This window comes from Dromiciops gliroides, chromosome 1, assembly GCF_019393635.1.
Source record: "Dromiciops gliroides isolate mDroGli1 chromosome 1, mDroGli1.pri, whole genome shotgun sequence".
Taxonomy (NCBI): Eukaryota; Metazoa; Chordata; class Mammalia; order Microbiotheria; family Microbiotheriidae; genus Dromiciops; species Dromiciops gliroides.
This window is the reverse complement of record NC_057861.1, coordinates 678575445-678592963: the sequence shown is the minus strand read 5'-3', so window position 1 is coordinate 678592963 and position 17519 is coordinate 678575445. Positions and strand designations below refer to the sequence as shown.

Below are 17519 nucleotides of genomic sequence, written 5' to 3'. Positions count from 1 at the left end.
ACAATATAAGTTTCCCCTAATGACAGCATCCTCAGGCACTAATGGATTACACTAATGAGCTTTTTGGCCTCTTCTCAAAGTGGCACTTTTCACTTCAAAGGTGGCTTGTAGTAACCCCAAATCTATGGTCAGGCAGCCAAAACAGAATTGTTTATAAATTTTCCCAGTAGGACTGCTCCTATGAGTAAAATGAATCAGGTTGGGGGTTTTTTTGTGCAAGCTCTGGTGGAAGGGCAGGAGCACTGGATGGGGTCGAGGGGTCGGGTTATCTGGAAGGAATCTTCCATTTCCAGCATTTTATGATACATGTGAGGTTTCTAGATGATCACTGTGGTGTATATTACAAGGTAAGAAGGCGTCTGGGTCAAACATTCATTCACCTTCCATCTCTATAGCAACTTCCTGTGACAAGGCTTAGAAGACTACAAAGATAAAAAACAAATCAGCTTGTGTATCAACAAGTTTACATTTTCAGCCCTGGCTCTACTGTCCAGGATAATTTAAGTAGTTTAGATAAAACCATTCTGGAGCCTTCTGTACCCACAAAATTCTTAGAATCAGAAGACCAGGTGTGAGTAGATCCCGGAGGAATAAGGAAACTTGGCCAGGATCATGTGGCTTCATATAACATCTTCCTTCCAAAGAAGCAATGATGTTCCTTTAGAGAAAGGGGAATTTTCCGTCCTCTCCCCAAGTCAGGTTGGACAAACCAGGGAAAAAACTTTCTGGAAACAAAGAATAGGAGGAGGAGCCACCCATCCCATGCCATTTCTTCAAAGTCCAGGATCCTTGTTTCAACCCTTCTCTATAACCCTTGTCCTACACTAAAAGCCCCTTAGATGGGGGCTTTAATTGACAAGAATCATGGAGTACCCTGTTCTTCCCCCTCAGTAAGCCAGGTTTTCTCTTTTTTAAAAAATTTCTTGAACATGATTCATGGAATACATTAATCAGCAGATGTCCCATGGGTCCTAGGAAAAGCTTATGCAGCAAGAGGTAGGACAAGTCCTGGTTCAGAATGCATTAGTTCTGCATCTGCTGTGACTAAAGGAGGCACACATGAAACTCAAAACAGTTTGGGCTGGACTTAGACCAGCAGTTATCAACACCTTGAGGTAGCCAACTCCTTTTGAGATTCCCTTCGCCTTGGCCCTTTGTCCCAGGTTTCAAGAAGAGATGGGGCCTCGTTTTGGCTGTACCCTCCAGGGGCTCAGGTAGTACTGGGAGACCTCAGGAATCCCTTCGTCTTTGTTTTTTATGGTGCAAAGGAATTACAAACACAGAAATATCATCATAGGACACCAGCACATTCCCAGGTGAGCTCTGCTCCCAGATGCTGTCCTCTTTGCCTTGTGTCCTATGGATCAACAATTTGGCCAGCTCGGACAATCTAAGGAAAGGAGGAAACCAATGAATCAGTCTCCTTGGACAAAATACCTTCCGGGGCTTGGGGATGGGACACTATCCTTTATCCTAAGGAAGTAACTGATTTCTATAGCACCTTCCTCCAGACAATCCAGATGGGGAAAAGAGGCTTGGTCAAAATTTGCCTATACACTGTCTTGTGTTTGGAACTGACATCTGAATGTATCTGCTTTTGTCCATCCTCTTTACTTCCTATCTGCTACATTCTGCCCTAATTCCTCACCCTCTGAAGTCTTGAGTTGGAGATAATCTTGAAATGTTGGTATGTGTTCCTACAAAAAGTTTCGTTTCTCACATGTGCTTTAAAGATTATGGAATACTCAAACAGCTGTGACGTAAACAGTACAAATATCTATTTTTGCAAAAGAGGAAACCGATTCAGATGCAGCTCACGTGGCCAGTGTTGGAACTAGAGTTGAAACAAATCTTAAGATACCCAAGTGCTAGCCTCTCTTGAGGTGTAGGTGGTCAGGCCTGAGCAGCCTGGTTTTACCTCCTCCTCTCCTTTACTAGTGTTCTTTCCACTATACTCTGCTCCTTGTCCCACACTAAAATTACCTGTTGGGGTCATGTCTGTTGTCCTGGAGGAAGGTACGTGTTAGCTGGGCTACTTGCTCATTGGATAGGACATCCCAGAGCCCATCAGTGGCCATGATGATCACATCATCCTCCTGGATATCTTGCTGTTCCAGATCTATTACAGTGACCTGTGGTCAAAGCCAAGAGCTCTTCAGTGTCCCCTTCCCAAACCACCAGGGCTGCACTTGCAGCCAAGCCCAGCTACGAGGTTCTTCCTGCTGGGAGGGTCGATGAGAATCAGAAAGCTTCGGAATGCCAAGGGACAAGCCAGACCATGGAACCCAACATCCTGCTTTTTTTTTTTTTGCACGGGGCAATGGGGGTTAAGTGACTTGCCCAGGATCACACAGCTAGTAAGTATCAAAGTGTCTGAGGCCGGATTTGAACTCAGGTACTCCTGAATCCAGGGCTGGTGCTTTATCCACTATGCCACCTAGCTGCCCCCCCCAAACATCCTGCTTTTAAAAGAGGAAGAAATGAAGGCTCCTGGGTGGGGGGAGGGCAATACAAGGAGTCAGGTCTTCTGCTTCCCCACCTAGGGAGGTAGTGTGACAGACTGGAAAGTGCCCTAGTTTTCAGGCCAGAGGAGTCCAAATCTGGGCAAACCCCTCAACCTCTGTGTTTCAGTTTCTTCAACTGTAAAATGAAAGGGTTTGAACTGGGAATCGACGGCCTCTGAATCCCCTTTCGGCCCAACACCTACAAACCGATGGCACCCTGAGGCCCCTAGAAAAGGAAGAAGGGGGGGTTAGAAGGCAGGTGGGTAGTATCCAGTGAGACTAATCAGTATTTTAATACTTCAAGGATCTGTAATTGTGTTGCTGCAGATTACTATCCCTTGAACTTAGTAATGTGTCTGAGAATTTCTGTGGCTGAAAAATTCATCACCCTGCCACCAACTGGGTGATAAGGCCCTTTTAAACTCAGATGGGGGGAGTCAGCTAGGTGGCACAGTGGATAGAGCACCGGCCCTGGAGTCAGGAGGACCTGAGTTCAAATCTGGCCTCAGACAATACTAACTGTGTGACCCTGGGCAAGTCACTTAACCCCAATTGCCCCACACACACACACACAAAATAAACTCAGATGGGTCTTAGAGACTCAAAACATCTGGAGCTTGGAGAGGTTGTGTCGGAGCTTGGGGTCCACAAACATGGCCATGAGAGCCTAAGGTCACTTGCACCATGAAGATCAGGGAGGGCAGTTTAAGTTGCAAATCTGCTGTTGTCCCACATCTCAGAAGCCAGGCCTGGGCTTCAAGCCCTGATTGTCCCTTCCTCACCTCAGGGATGGAGAGGAGAAAGGGTTTGATGTTGATATCTGAGTCCAGGACCTTCAGCTGATGGTCTCCCAGTCCTCTGGACACAGCCAAAGTACCCAGCAAACGAGCCTGGTGGGGGATGGAAGACACAGGGACACATCAGATGCCAAGGCTGGTAGTGGCCATTTGGTGCCTGTCAGTGGCAGCGTCTCCCCAGCAGGAAGGGAAACTAGGCAGCTAGAGAGACTGTAAACAGCAGGCTCATCCTGTACGATTAGTAAAGCAGGGCCCTGCATTAGGTTCCTTCGGGAGTGAGGGGGAGAGAGACTCGGTCCCTTTTCTTGTCAAGTCCCCATTCTAAGAGAGGGGACTACCTAAGCAGGCCTCTTTTCCTGGCCTGCCCCCACCTCTTCTGTCCACCAACCAAAGTCATAAGTGCCTACTGGACACTGAATAATGGGGGCACCAAACACTGGTGGGATTAACCAGAGAAAACTCAGGCAGGAGGGAGCATGAGAATCACTGACCTGCTTGCCCTGTCCATGAACCAGTGGGTATTTGAGGTCTGATTTCTCCACTTGTTTGTAGCCCCTGAGAGAAACAGGGTCCCCCCATGGTTAGGCCCCTGAGCAGCTCCCTGGTTGGAGCCAATGGGAAGAAACGCCTTCCCTCCTGTACCCACTCACCAGCCATTCATGTTATAGTCTCGAAATAGAACCTTCTGTCCCACATCTTCACTTTTCAGGCGTCGGGGAAACTCTAGCCGGGTAAACTCATTAGCCAGAAGCCTGGGATGAATGAAGGCCTGAAGGGCGAGAGCAAGCTCAAGGTGTGGGACCCTTGCTTCCCACGTTCTCCTTGGCCTCTTGTGTCCCTCTCCCTGAAATACGCCAGCCTTTTGCCCAGCAGGCTCAGGAACTCAAGTCATTCTGGCTTCTGAGATCTCCATGGCCACCTCCCACCACCTCCCAGGGGCTTACCAAGTGCTGAATCCGCTGTCTCTCAGATTCAGGGGTAAACTCGGAGCTCAGAGCTCTCAGGCTCTCTCTCTGCACAAGGATGGCCCTGGGAAAGAGATTCAGAGGCTGTCGGTAAGGCTCATCTCCCTTCAGGTGGGCTTTTGGGACAGCTTCCTAATGCGTCGCCTGCCTCCAGTGACTATCCTTCCAAGTGGATGTGTCCAAAGCTCAATTCTGCCCAGATCTGCCACTTAGGTGCCTGCGTGACCTTGGGCAAATTATTTAACCTCTAGGTCTCAGTCTCCTCATCTGTAAGATAGCCTCTGATGTCCCTTCCAGAGTTCACAGAAGCACCTTCCTCACAATACCCTCTGAAGTAGGTAGTGGCAGTATCATGTAACCCCATTTTACAGATGAGAGAAATCGTAAAGACAGCAGCCGACCTCTCTAACCTAATCTTTCGCTGCTCCCCTATTGGACCCTTCTCTCTGCTCTCATGTCTTTCTCCTCTTTCCTCTTACCCACTCATTCCTATTGCCATTCCCTTGCTCACCTAGAATGCCTTTCTTACCTCTCATCTGGCTAACCTGAGCCATTCTTGGAATTTTAGGAAGCTAAAGCTAGAAGGAATCTCCCATCTTTTACAGAGAATGAAACAGGCCCAGAGAGGGTAAGGAACTTGTCCAAGGTCACACAGTAAATCATAAGTCAAGAGCCAGGACTAGAGCCCAGACATCTGGACTACCAGACCCTGGGCTCTTTCACCTATGCCTCAATACCTCCTAAACCACTCAAAGGGTGACCTCGGAGAGACTGCAGAGGGGCGAGAGGTAGAGGAAAAGTCTAGAAGGGAATTCCTTAAGTCTGCCTTTGGGAACTCTCAAGCTAGTCAATGCAGATGAGACAGAGGCACAGCCCTGCCACAGAGGGGAACATGGTAAGTGTGTGAAGGACATGTTCAAAGTGTGACTTCAAAAGAAGGGGGAGATCCCTTCTTCATTTTACACATGGGGAAATGTCTGTACTAGAAACCAAATCTCCTGAATTAGGAGTCCCTGCCTCTACCATATGTTAAATTATTAACAACGTATCATAGTAAGTATTTAGCATTCACTAACAATATCATAATTGGAATTACAAGGTTTTCTTTTCTATTTAACATTATTACTTGTTAATAACACCCTGCTATGCTACCATCAGGCTTACAAAGAAAACACTTTCCTCACAATGATAGTAGGTAGGAAGTTATAAGAACCATCAGTCATTTTATAGAAGTAACTCAAGCTTAAAGACACCATCACCTCCCCAGACACAAAGGTCCATAATTGTTAGAACTAGGATTTGAAGCTAGGCCTGCCACCAAGGGTTCTTTTTTCTACTTATTATGCTGCTTCTCCGAGCCCCACTCAAATGCTCCTGAGCCACAGTGCTAGCTGCCCCCTTTCTAAAATCCACACTTTGTATACATCTCTTTCACACACTTACCAGCTTCTCTTTTGAAGCAGAGCTGTAGCTATGACTTATTTGCCCAGACTAGATTAGGAGTTCCAGGAAAGGAAGGATGTGGAGAAATACCCCCAAGGTCATTGAGTCTAACCTTATTATTTTACAGAGAAGGAAACTGACCCTTCGGAAGAGAAGGGACTTGTAAGCCCACCCACCCCTCCTTCAGCCTCTTCTTCAGGGGCCCGCATCTGAGTATAGGCCCAGTACAGGCTGAGCCCCAGGCAGTTCTTAGTTCACCTGCTATCTCCAGCATTGGCAACATACAGCTTCCCCTCCAAGTAGAGGATGGTCAGAGCCGTGCAGCCCCCTGACTGGCCAGTGGCTGTCATCTCCTGCCCAATCACTGTGTCCTGTTGGCATAAACCCCGACCCCCACCCCCAGATTCCATCAGGCAACTGCCCCAGCCACCGGGAGACCTCAAGAGCAAGGACCACCCCCCCCCACCCAGTCCCATGGTCTCCCTCCTCAGTCCTTCAATCAACTTTCCATTATTCATCTAAGGGGGGAGGGGCATCTTTATGGATGATTCACTCTCCCCCAGGGCTCATAAAGGTACTTCCCCAGCACCAGGGGCTCAGGTGTGCTCAGGAACAGGGATTCACTCCATCCCTGATCTCCAAGGGTCTCCAAGCCCATTCCACTCTGACCTCCCCAACCCAAGCTTCCTTGCGGCTCTATTCCCAGACTCACACATTCCTGGAAAGCTTTCTCTATGGCTCCGATCACTAGATCTTGTGCCTGGATTCCTTTCTCCTCCACAAACTGGGGATCACTGGGGCAGATGCAGCAGCCACTGAGGTGCATAGGGGGCTGGGGGGCCAGGATGCCCTCCACTACATCCTCCAGCTTTACCCGCAAGCATCTGTGCAAGATGTTGGAGGCGATGACTGCAGCGGCAGGACCCCCGTGACCATCAAACAACGCCCAGTAACAGCCGGTAACAGACTGTGCCAGGAAGGCAGGCAGACGTTAAGTTAGGGCAGTCATTTCCCTGCAGCCTAGGTCCTTGTCCAACTTAATTCATGTGGGCAAGGCCTTAGCTTTCCAGGAACAGTCCTGCCCAGTCCCAGACCCCAGCCTGGCCCCTCACCTCCTCCGGGCACAGGATCATCCACTCCTGGTCTTCACTGTCTCCTAATTCCCTATGCTTGATGGATAGTTGACCACATGCTGCCTGGTCTTCATTGAACTCGGACTTCTCGGCATTAATAACCCTGTAGCCAGAGAATTGTGGTTCAGGCCTCACTCCAAGAAATGTCCCCCAGTGAGGCTACAGGCCCAGATAAGGGTGGGGTAGCTAAAGTTGGGGTCACCCTCCCCTGCTGACTCCACAGGCTCTCCTCTGGACAAAGGCCTCCATCAACTGGACCAAACAATCTCTTCTTACACAGCCAAAAAGAGAAAAAGAAGCCACCAAGAATAGAATGGTATCATGATTCAGTCACTAATCCCATAAAGTTTACAAAAGCACCCTTCTCACAGTATCCTCTGAAGTAGGTCATGGCAGTATCATTTATTCCCATTTTACATATGAGGAACGAATCCCTACTTGACTACCTTGGTGTTAATGTTGATGCCTTTCTGTCCCTGAAATGTTGTGTGGATGATATAATACCCAACTTCCCAGGTCAACTAAGTCCATCTCCTCAACACCAACCCTATCCCCAACTCTCCCTTACCCGTTATAGTCTTACCACCCACTGCCCTAGTGCAGGCCTTCATTACCCCCTCCCAAACCTAGATCATTATAAGAGTCCCATTTACAGGTCCTCCCCTCTACTCTTTCACCCCTCCAATTCATCTTTCATTCCCAGTACTAGAATAATTTCCCCCCTCCCCCATAGACCTGGTTATGTTGCCCCTCTGCTCCAGAATCTTTGGGGCTTTGCCCTACCAATCCCATTACTAGGCACATACCCCAAGGAGGTCAAAGTCCGAAACAAAAGCCCAATATATGTCCAAATTTTTAAAATAACACTCTTGGTGGCAGAAAAAAACCATATAAAACTAAAAGCTTAGAAACAAAGTGGGTGCCCACTGATTAGAGTGGCTGAAAATGGCACGTGGATGTTATTGTTCAATGATGTCTGACTCATCATGACCCCATTCTGAGTTTTCTTGGCAAAGATATTGGAGTAGATTGCCATTTCCTTTTCCAGCTCATTTTATAGATGAGGAAAACTGAGGCAAACAGGGTTAAGTGACTTGCTCAGTGTCACACAGCTAGCAAGTGTCTGAAGCCAGATTTGAAGTCAGGTCTTCCTGACTCCAAGCCAGGTGCTCCATCCACTGTGTACCTAGGTGGATAGTAAAAAATGACAAATATAAAGATTTCAAAGAAACTTGGGAAGATCTAGAAGAACTGATACAGTGAAATCAGTAGAACCCATAGAATGATACACAGAATGACTACAACAATGTAAACAAAAAAAATTTTACTAAAAAAGAGGCCAAGCTCTGAGTACCAGAAGGTCCTGGATACCAGCTAATAAAACATATTCCCTAACCTTTACCATAGCTTCGGGAGGCAAGGCCTCCTAAGACAGAGCTTGCATGCAGATCAGGTTCACCAGATGGTTTTTGCTTAATTGTTTTTCTTTGTCACTAGGGAGCTTCAGTCTGAAGGGTTGGGGGAGGGTGGGCACTAAATGGTTGTGATATAGGGATAAAAGGCATCAATAAAATATATATTTTTTAAATGTTTCACTTTTCCATCTGGAATCCAAGGTCCTTAATGGATGTTCATTATCTCATGACAGCTTGCTCTATGTAATTTAGGCTCTCATCAAATTAGAAAAATCTCTGTTCCAGGGGCAGCTAGGTGGCACAGTGGATAGAGCACCGGCCCTGGATTCAGGAGGACCTGAATTCAAATCCAGCCTCAGACATTTGACACTTACTAGCTGTGTGACCCTGGGCAAGTCACTTAACCCCAATTGCCTCACCAAAAACAACAACAACAAAGTACAGAGAAAGTAACAGGGTCTCAAATTTGGCAAAAGAAAAATCTCTGTTCCAAACATGCCCAGGGCTGCTTTCTTGCCTCCTGGCCTTTATGGCTCAGGCTGTCTGGGAATGGCTTCCCTTCTAAACTTTATATCTCTATACATTTTTAAAAACCCAAGTCAAAGGCCAACCCTTCCAAGAAGCCTTCTCAGATCCTCTTTTCTAGGAAAGCCTTCCTCCAGACCTCAAGTAACATTTTGTTTGTCTTTCTCTGATCTAACATTGTTTAATAATTACATATCTGGGGGCAGCTAGGTGGTGAAGTGGATAGAGCACTGGCCCTGGAGTTAGGAGGACCTGAGTTCAAATCCAGCCTCAGACACTTAACACTTACTAGCTGTGTGACCCTTGGCAAGTCACTTAACCCCAATTGCCTCACCAAAAAAAAAATAATTATAATAATAATTACATATCTGAACATCTAGGCCAGCTTCTAAACTATAAAATACCCAGGGAAGGGGCGGGGCAAGATCCTATCTAAGTTCTGTAGGCTGCAGGTGCCCATCAATAAATGTTTGTTGATTTATTTTCTGCTGACTAGCTGTGTGACCTCTGGCAAGTTACTTAACCTCTCTGGCCCTCAGTGTTCTTATCTCTAGAGACTAGATCCCTTCTAGCTCAGAACCCTATTATCCTATCAAGTGACTTGGCCAAAGTCAATTTTGAAGCTTCTCTCCTGATTCCAGGTCTAAGAGCTCTTTCCGCACCCTAACACTTAACACAGTCACCAAGACAGACTCAAAGGCATTCTCCCTACCTACCCAGCAAAAAGAGGAACTGTTCTGCTTGGGAGAACTCAGGCTCACACTCACACCCACACCTTCCCCAGCAAAACTCAATCAAACGGACACCTGAGCCATAGGCTGAGCCCCTTCCCTTTCCTCCACGTGGCAAACACTTCTTCCTCTTCTGTAATCTTTTCCTCTTTCTTCTAGCTACCTTTTTTAACCCCAGTCCCTGCCTGTTGTCCCTAGGACAACATGCCTCTAATTCCTGACTCCAACTTAAAGAGGGGGCAAGTGAGGTCCACAAAGGGTTTGTAGGTTAAGTGGTTCCACAGGTACATTCCCCTCTGAATCCTTCCCAAGACCTGCTCTCTCCCCAAAGCAGTGGGGTCAGAATCTTCCCCTCCCTGATATTTCCTTTCGTTGCTTCACCCCCAAAGGAAGCCTCTTATTCTCTAGGCTCACACAGAGAAACACGCACGTCCCTATGGCCCAAGTCAGTCCCTTATCGTGCCTCCACCCTCATCCTCCAGGCCCAAGCTCCTCCAGGCAGGAGGCTGAAGATCCAGAAAAGGATGTAATGAGTAGGAAGGAGGGAGGGAAGAGGCTCAGAGGCAGGGGGATTTCGAGATTGGAGAAAAGTGAAGAGAGGCAAGGACAGGAGGGAGCCCAGCGCTGGGGAGAGGCTGGAGGGGGCTTTCGCTCACTCACTCGGCGTAGCCCGCGTTCCAAGGCAGGTACCGGTCCGGGGCCGGACAGTACACTGGCCTGGGACGGGTCTGATAAGGGTCCGGCCGGGGAGCCAGGCCGACACCGTGCAGGAACTTGGGCCGCCGGTAGGGGAGAGGGCTGGCCGGCCAGGTTCTGCCACAGGCTTGGGGCCCCCGGTTCCCGACAGTGTCCTCGAGGCCGGCTCCCCATCCCCTCGCCTTGGATTGGCCTCGGCCCCAAGAGGGGACTCGGTGCAGGAAGCGGCGCCGGAACCATTCCGTGGACATGGGCGCGGAGGCAGGGGGCAGCTCACGCGGGGCCCTCATCCACAGCTTCGTCGGGGCTCGCACAGATGGCGTCCCACGAGTGGGTGACTCCTGCCCGGCTTCTGGCCCGCCGGGATCCCGGATACCCTGCGAAGCAGCCACCTCTTCCAGATCAGTCCCTGGACAGGCCGACCTCGGAACACCGAGCCTGGAGTTCGGGGAGCAGGAAAGGGCGGGGCGCAGCGGGGAGGAGGGTCGAGAGCGGGGCAGGCAGGACTGGGGGAGGAGGAACCCAGATAGTCTCCTTCCAGATGGTCTTCTTCCTGGAGGGCGGGTCTGTCTAGCTGCGAGACCCGAAACTCAGTGTACCAGACCCGAAACTCGGTATTGGTGGGGATGGAGCCAGAGGCCGTGGGTTCGAATCCCAGCGAGGCTACTTACTAGCTGTAAAATCTTGGGAAAATCACTAGCCTTTCCTTTATCTATAAAACGAATCTGCAGTTCTCAAAGTGTGGTCTGGGGCTCCGTGTTTCCCTAATAAAACTGAGGCATTTTCATTTCTAATACAATAAATATGGGTAGGTAGAACCTACATAAACTAAAGCTCTTGGGGGTGAAGCATAATCTTCAATAACTTTTAAGAGTTTAAGGGAGTCCTGATTGACACCAAGAAGTTTGTGATTCTCTGGCCTAGAAAGGTTACTAGACTTGTAAATCAGGCGGAATGCTGTAGAGAGTTTGTTTGCCCAGCATTTGTCAGTTTCTCATGCTATTCTTTAGGAAAAAAAGAGCTAGGTGAGGCAGGGGATAGAGGAGGTGGAGTTAGGGAAATCCTGAGTTCAAATCCTGCTTCAGACACTTGATGGCTGTGTGACCTTGAAGAAACCTGTTTTCTCCTCTATAACATGAGGATAATAGTAGCACCTACCCTCCGAAGAGTTTGGGGAGAAGATCTAAAAGGTTATCATTACGGAAAATGCTTTGCCAACCTTAATGGTTTACTACTATTACACCACTACTACTATCATCATCACCACCACTACTACCACTGTTACTAGTATATTGGAAGAGTTGTCTTGTGAAGAAGGAATTAGGCTTCTCCTAATTTCCCACCTGGCTGTACTCATTTTGGACTATCTTGGTTTCTCCTCCATGCCCCCAACTCCAGGTACCTTCTGTTATGGGGGAAATTGATGGGGGTTTGGGGTAGGGGTCTTTAGGAATTCCTCTTTAAAGAATTACACCCTCTAGCACACAAATCCAATTAGAGTAAAATAGTTTATTTAGGTGATAGGGAAAGGAAACCAAGAGAGAAATCCTTGGACTTCTTCTCATGGGGAAAAGGCATGGCACAGAGGCATGGCTCTCTGAGATACCTATCTCCTCAAGTAGGAGACAGGCAGATACTTTTATAGAAGACTGATGGTGGTCAGATGAGGTGATCATCTGACTGTGGAAAGTTCCCTTATTGGGGGAGGACCATCCCCCACTGGTGGTGGCTGAGAGAAGTTGGGTGGGGGACGGCTCTGGATCTCTCAAGCCATCTCTCTCCCCCTCATGCCACAAAGGCAACAGCCACACCTAATCTTATCTCCCCAAGGGGTGGGGGAGACTGGAATGAAGGGTGGTGGTCCTGGAGCTAACTCAGTCCTGATCCAGTGCCACTTATCTCTCTTTTTTTTTTTTTTTTTGGTGAGGCAATTAGGGTTAAGTGACTTGCCCAGGGTGACACAGCTAGTGTCTTAAGCTAGTGTGTTAAGTGTCTGAGGCTGGATTTGAACTCAGGTTCTCCTGAATCCAGGGCTGGTGCTCTATCCACTGTGCCACCTAGCTGCCCTGCCACTTATCTCTTTAGGTGTGTCTACCCTTTGGTTTAGTTTCTCAAGGAGAAGATTCTTTGATTTACCCCCAGAAAACTTCTGAGGTACCCAGGGCCCATAACACCTCCCCCCCACTTTTCATCGTTCTTTTGTGCACTGTCTTCCCCCATTAGATTGTAAGCTTCCTGAAGCCAAGGGCACTTTCTCATTTTCATATCTGTATCCCCAGCTCTTAGCACAGTGCTTAGCACAAAGTAGGTGCTTAAATGACTGCTGACTATAGACTACAGAAGGCAGAACAAGGGACAAGGCTTTATGAAAGTTACAAAGAGGCAATTCTAAGCTTGATATTAGGGAAAACTTGTAATCATTAAAGTATCTCAAAATAAAACAAGCTGCTTGGGAAGGTTGTGATTTTCCTATTCTGAATTCAATCAATAATAGTCGATAAAAATGTATTAAGTGCCAACTATATGCAAGGCAGATGGTATCAGTAGATAAGAGCATTGATCTTGGAATTAGGAAGAAGACCCTGAGTTCAAATCTAGCGTCAGACACTTATTAGCTGTGTTGTGTGACCCTGGGCAAGTCACTCCACCCTCTTTGCCTAAGTTTTCTCATCTGTAAAATGAGCTGAAGAAAGGCATGACAGTATCTTTGTCAAGAAAATCCCATGGTCCATGGGGTCACATAGAATCAGACACTTTTGAAAAACAACATTCACTAGGCACTGTGCTAAGCACAAAAGAAAACCGAAGGTGGGGGTTTGGTTGGAAATGGGAGTTGGGGAATGGTAGAGAAGGCAAAGACTAAAATGAAAATAGCTGGGGGGCAGCTAGTTGTCACAGGATAGAGCACCAGCCCTAGAGTCAGGAGTACCTGAGTTCAAATTCGGTCTCAGACACTTAACACTCACTAGCTATGTGACCCTGGGCAAGTCACTTTACTTAGCCCCAATTGCCTCACTAAAAAAAAAAAATAGCTGGGTGAGAAATGAGGAAACCTCCATCCTGTGCCCCTTCCTTAAATGAAGCTTGAGGAATTCATGATCCCACCATCCAATCAGAGGGGGGATGAATACTGGTGAGGTGTTAGTATTAGGGCTGACTCAAGATTCTGCAAGCTATTGCAGGATGATGGGATTTCCCAATGAAAAAAGTAGTTGGGGGGAGGGGGAGGAGGGTGGAGGAACAACAACAAAAAAAGAAGTCTAAAGTGAGTGCAGCCAGGTAGAAAATGAGGAAACTTCAATTAAATAGGGTCTTCAATTAAAACCTACGCAATCCCTTGTAAGACATATATCATTGAGGGGGCAGCTAGGTGGCACAGTGGATAAAGCACTGGTCCTGGATTCAGGAGGACCTGAGTTCAAATCCAGCCTCAGATACTTGACATTTACTAGCTGTGTGACCCTGGGCAAGTCACTTAAACCTCATTGCCCTGCCAAAAGGAAAAAAAAAAGAACTATATCATCGGAGAGATTTTTGTTCAGTTATGGGTTAGACTAGTTCAGAGGCCTCCTGAGGCTGAAATTGGGGAATACTGAGAAGGCCAAATTCTATGATCTGTGCCTGTGTGTGTGTGTGTGTGTGTGTGTGTGTGTGTGTGTTCAAGTATGCAAGAGGGCATGTGAATGCATGTGTCTCTCTTTGCACTGGTCCCTGAGTTTGTGTGTCCCATGCCGTTCATTCAGCAAACAGCAGACATTGATTAGCATGTGCACAGCCATTGTGGGTGCTGAGGGAAGACACAGAGCTTTCATGGAGTCCACAGTGTGGCAGGGGAATGTGAAACAATACAGATCCCCCAAAGGAGGCATTCTTGGTGGCTCCCTGGAGGAGCTGGCATTTGAGATGGAGCTGAAAGAATAGGCTGGAATTCAATGGCTAGAGGTTGGGAAAGAGAAAATTCCAGGCATAGGAAACCATGAGCAAAGGCACAGAGTGTGTAAGAACCTGAGTGTGAGGTATCCTCCTTTCTCTCCTCAGTTATCATACAATTTCTTTCAGTTTATTATCTCCAAACACCTCTGGTGGGAAGGGATCTTTGGCCCTAAGGGGGAAGAAGTCCCAGTGAGGGAGGAGATCCCGATGGGTGGAGGGTGGCAAGTGGCTGGAAAGGGCCACTTCCCTGGAATGATCATCTGTTTTTTCCGGCTGTACAAGCTAAGAGACATCTTTGCAGCCCAGAAGTCCTTACAGTTGTCTCAGCCAAGTCCTTCTGTTTGTCCTGCATCCATTTCCTTTCCTTTGGTAGAGACCCAACTGCTCCCCTTCTTTTTTGGGTGGGGGGGGCAGAGCAATGAGGGTTAAGTGACTTGCCCAGGGTCACACAGCTAGTTACACGTCAAGAATCTGAGGCTGGATTTGAACTCAGGTCCTCCTGAATCCAAGGCCAGTGCTTTATCCACTGCACCACCTAACTGCCCCGCTCCCCTTCTCTGGGGTGGTATTTGAGTGTCTTCTGAATCCTGGAGTGAAGGGGTCTGTGATGGGCCCGGGACAATTATGGGGAGTTAAGTGCTAGCCCAGCTCAGGGGTTCATGAGGATGGGTGCTCACTCCTGAGATCAGTGACCTCCTAGAGTCCAAGGTTAGTTGGTTTCATAAAAAGGGGAAGATGGAGGGGAGACCTTCGGAAAAGGTCCTCCTTGACGTCCTTACTGTTCTTAGTGGTTGTGCAAGGGCCTCATGGAACAGAGAGTACCCTGAGATCATTGCCTCTGACTGCCTGCCTTCCCCTAACCGATGACAACTAAAAACTACTTGTCAGTGACACAACCTCCCTCTGTTCTGCTTCCTCCAGTAGAATATAAGCTCCTTGGGGATAGAGACTGGGGTTTTGTTTGGTCTTTGGACAGTACCTTGCACATAGTAGGTCCTCAACCAAAGTTTGTTGAACTTAGTGATTCCCTCTCTTTGCCCCCTTCCTGATCTTCCTTCAGCATGACAGAGTCTGGAACCTGCAACGTTTCTACAAGGCAGATCATCTGTAGCATCTCTCCCACCTTTCTTCCTTCCTCCCTTACACTGGGGGTCCAGCCCAGATTAACTGGCCCAAGGGCTCCATTCCCAATCCTTAACCTCAGGCCTGACTGTGACCCCGCCCGCCCCCCCCCCCAAGCTCCAGAGTTCTCACACCTGGCTGAGCTCAACTAGCCTTTCCCTGGTAACCCACTCTCGGCCCCTAACTTTCCTAGGACCATTTACATTTTTTAAAAAATTGGCGAGGCAGCTAGGTGGCACAGTGGATACAGCACTGGCCCTGGATTCAGGAGGACCTGAGTTCAAGTCCAGCCTCAGACACTTAACACTTACTAGCTGTGTGACCCTGGGCAAGTCACTTAACCCCGATTACCTCACCCAAAAAAAAGGTTTTTTTAAATTGGCGGGGTGGGGCAGGGCAGTGAGGATTTAATTGACTTGCCCAGGGTCACACAGCTAGTAAATGTGTCCGAGGCCAGATTTGAACTAAAGTCCTCCTGAATCAAGGACCAGTGCTTTATCCACTGCGCCACCTAGCTGTCCTTGAGCTGCATTTTTTTTTGAGTTGCATTTTTAAAGAGGTAGAAACTGGGGGCAGCTAGGTGGCACAGTGGATAAAGCACTGGCCTCGGATTCAGAAGGACCTGAGTTCAAATCCGGCCTCAGACACTTGACACTTATTGGCTGTGTGACCCTGAGCAAGTCACTTAACCCCCATTGCCCTGCAAAAAAACCAAAACCAGAAAAAAAAAAAAAAAGAAGTAGAAACTGAGTCTCAAAGAGTTTGACTCTCCCAGAGAGATGGTCAGAGGATTTAGGTTCCAATCCCAGCTGTCTCTGACTCACTGGGTGACCTCAGACAAGTTGCTCCTCCTCTCTGGTCTTCAGTATAGCAGAAGGGCAGTGGAAATAATACAGAGTAAGGACAGTAGAACCAGAAGGGCAGCATTCACAATGACCATGTAAACGGGTAAAATCAAAATATCAACACAAGGTCAAGTGTTGGGCCAATGGGGAAGATGGTAGGAAGCTAGGAGGGAGGAGCCATTGTTTGCTTTTTAAATAGTGTAGATATGGGGCAGCTAGGTGGTGCAGAGGATAGAGCACCGGCCCTAGAGTCAGGAGGACCTGAGTTTAAATCTGACCTCAGACACTTAACACTTACTAGCTTTGTGACCCTGGGCAAGTCACTTAACCCTAATTGCCTCACCCAAAAATAAATAAATAAATAAATAAATAAATAAATACTGTAGATATACGTTTAATTGGTTGTATTATTGTTTAAAGCTAAGTGCACAATTAGTCATGTGGTACAGTGGGAAGCCACTGGAATCAGAATTAGGAGGTCTGGGTTCAAATTTCCACTATACTCCTTGTGTGACCTGGTTGAATCTCTTCAATTTCCTCTCTGTAAAATAAAGAGGTTGGACCTGATGACTTCTGATATTGGAGAGAAGCTGGAAGAGACTTCCAAAGTCATTCACTCTTTATTTACATATATTAAAAATTATATATTATATGCTATGTATTATATACGTACACATATATAATACATACACATACACACATACACTTAATTATGAGCTGGATGGCTCAGTAGATAGAACACTGGCCCTGGAGTCAGGAAAACCTGAATTAAAATCTAGCCTCGGATGCTCACCATCTGTGTATCCCTGGGCAAGTGACTGCACCTGTTTGCCTCAGTTTCCCCAACTATAAAATGGGGATAATAATAGGCCCCCCCCCTCAGGGTTGTTGTGAGGATCAGATGAGATGATATTTGTAAAGCCCTCAGCACAGTGCTTACCACACAGTAAGGGCTATGTCCGTGCTACTCTGATTACTAATACTCTATGAACCTGTGGTTGCAAGTTCCTTCCTGAAAAGAAAAGGGAGCTGACTGGATGAAGCACAGACTAAACTCCTTCTGGCTGGCCCCTGCTCTGGGTGCCGCTGAATCACCAGCCCCATCATCTCACAATAGCAGGTGGCAAAGTTACTTCCTCTTCTTGGGTCCCTGCTAGAAGGGGCTGCCCAAAGGGCCCCGCAGTCCCCAGCCGACTTCCACCTGGGTTTTGTGTTAGAAGTTTGGGGTTTGGCACCTGCTGGCTACCCATTGGAAGGGAAGAGGAAGGGGATACAGGGAGGCCTACTATACCTCCTAGAGGGAGGGACAGAAGGAGGAAGAAAACCAGATAGCATCAGCAGGACAGTGGAAAGAGCCCTGGTGTTGGAGCTGGGTGACCTTGGGTAAAGTCTCTGCCTCTATGAGGCTCA

The 17519-nt window shown here is 47.8% G+C and overlaps 1 protein-coding gene across 2 annotated transcripts; it reads right to left on the bottom strand.

Annotated features, from left to right (window-relative positions):
• Positions 1-447: 447 nt before the first annotated feature.
• On the bottom strand, positions 448-10650 carry PPM1M (protein phosphatase, Mg2+/Mn2+ dependent 1M). 2 transcript variants are annotated; one of them, XM_043975536.1, is made up of 10 exons: positions 10174-10650; positions 6822-6945; positions 6422-6676; positions 5968-6080; positions 4246-4330; positions 3952-4070; positions 3793-3856; positions 3287-3394; positions 1984-2132; positions 448-1390 (listed from the first exon to the last, which is right to left on the bottom strand). In XM_043975536.1, the coding sequence occupies exons 1-10, from the start codon at positions 10497-10499 to the stop codon at positions 1231-1233; spliced, it is 1503 nt and encodes a 500-aa protein (XP_043831471.1). In that variant the 5' UTR covers positions 10500-10650; the 3' UTR covers positions 448-1230. The 2 variants fall into 2 exon arrangements, with proteins under 2 accessions (XP_043831471.1, XP_043831553.1); XM_043975618.1 differs by lacking the exon at positions 10174-10650 and having other exon boundaries at positions 6422-6593; positions 6822-7567.
• Positions 10651-17519: the final 6869 nt, after the last annotated feature.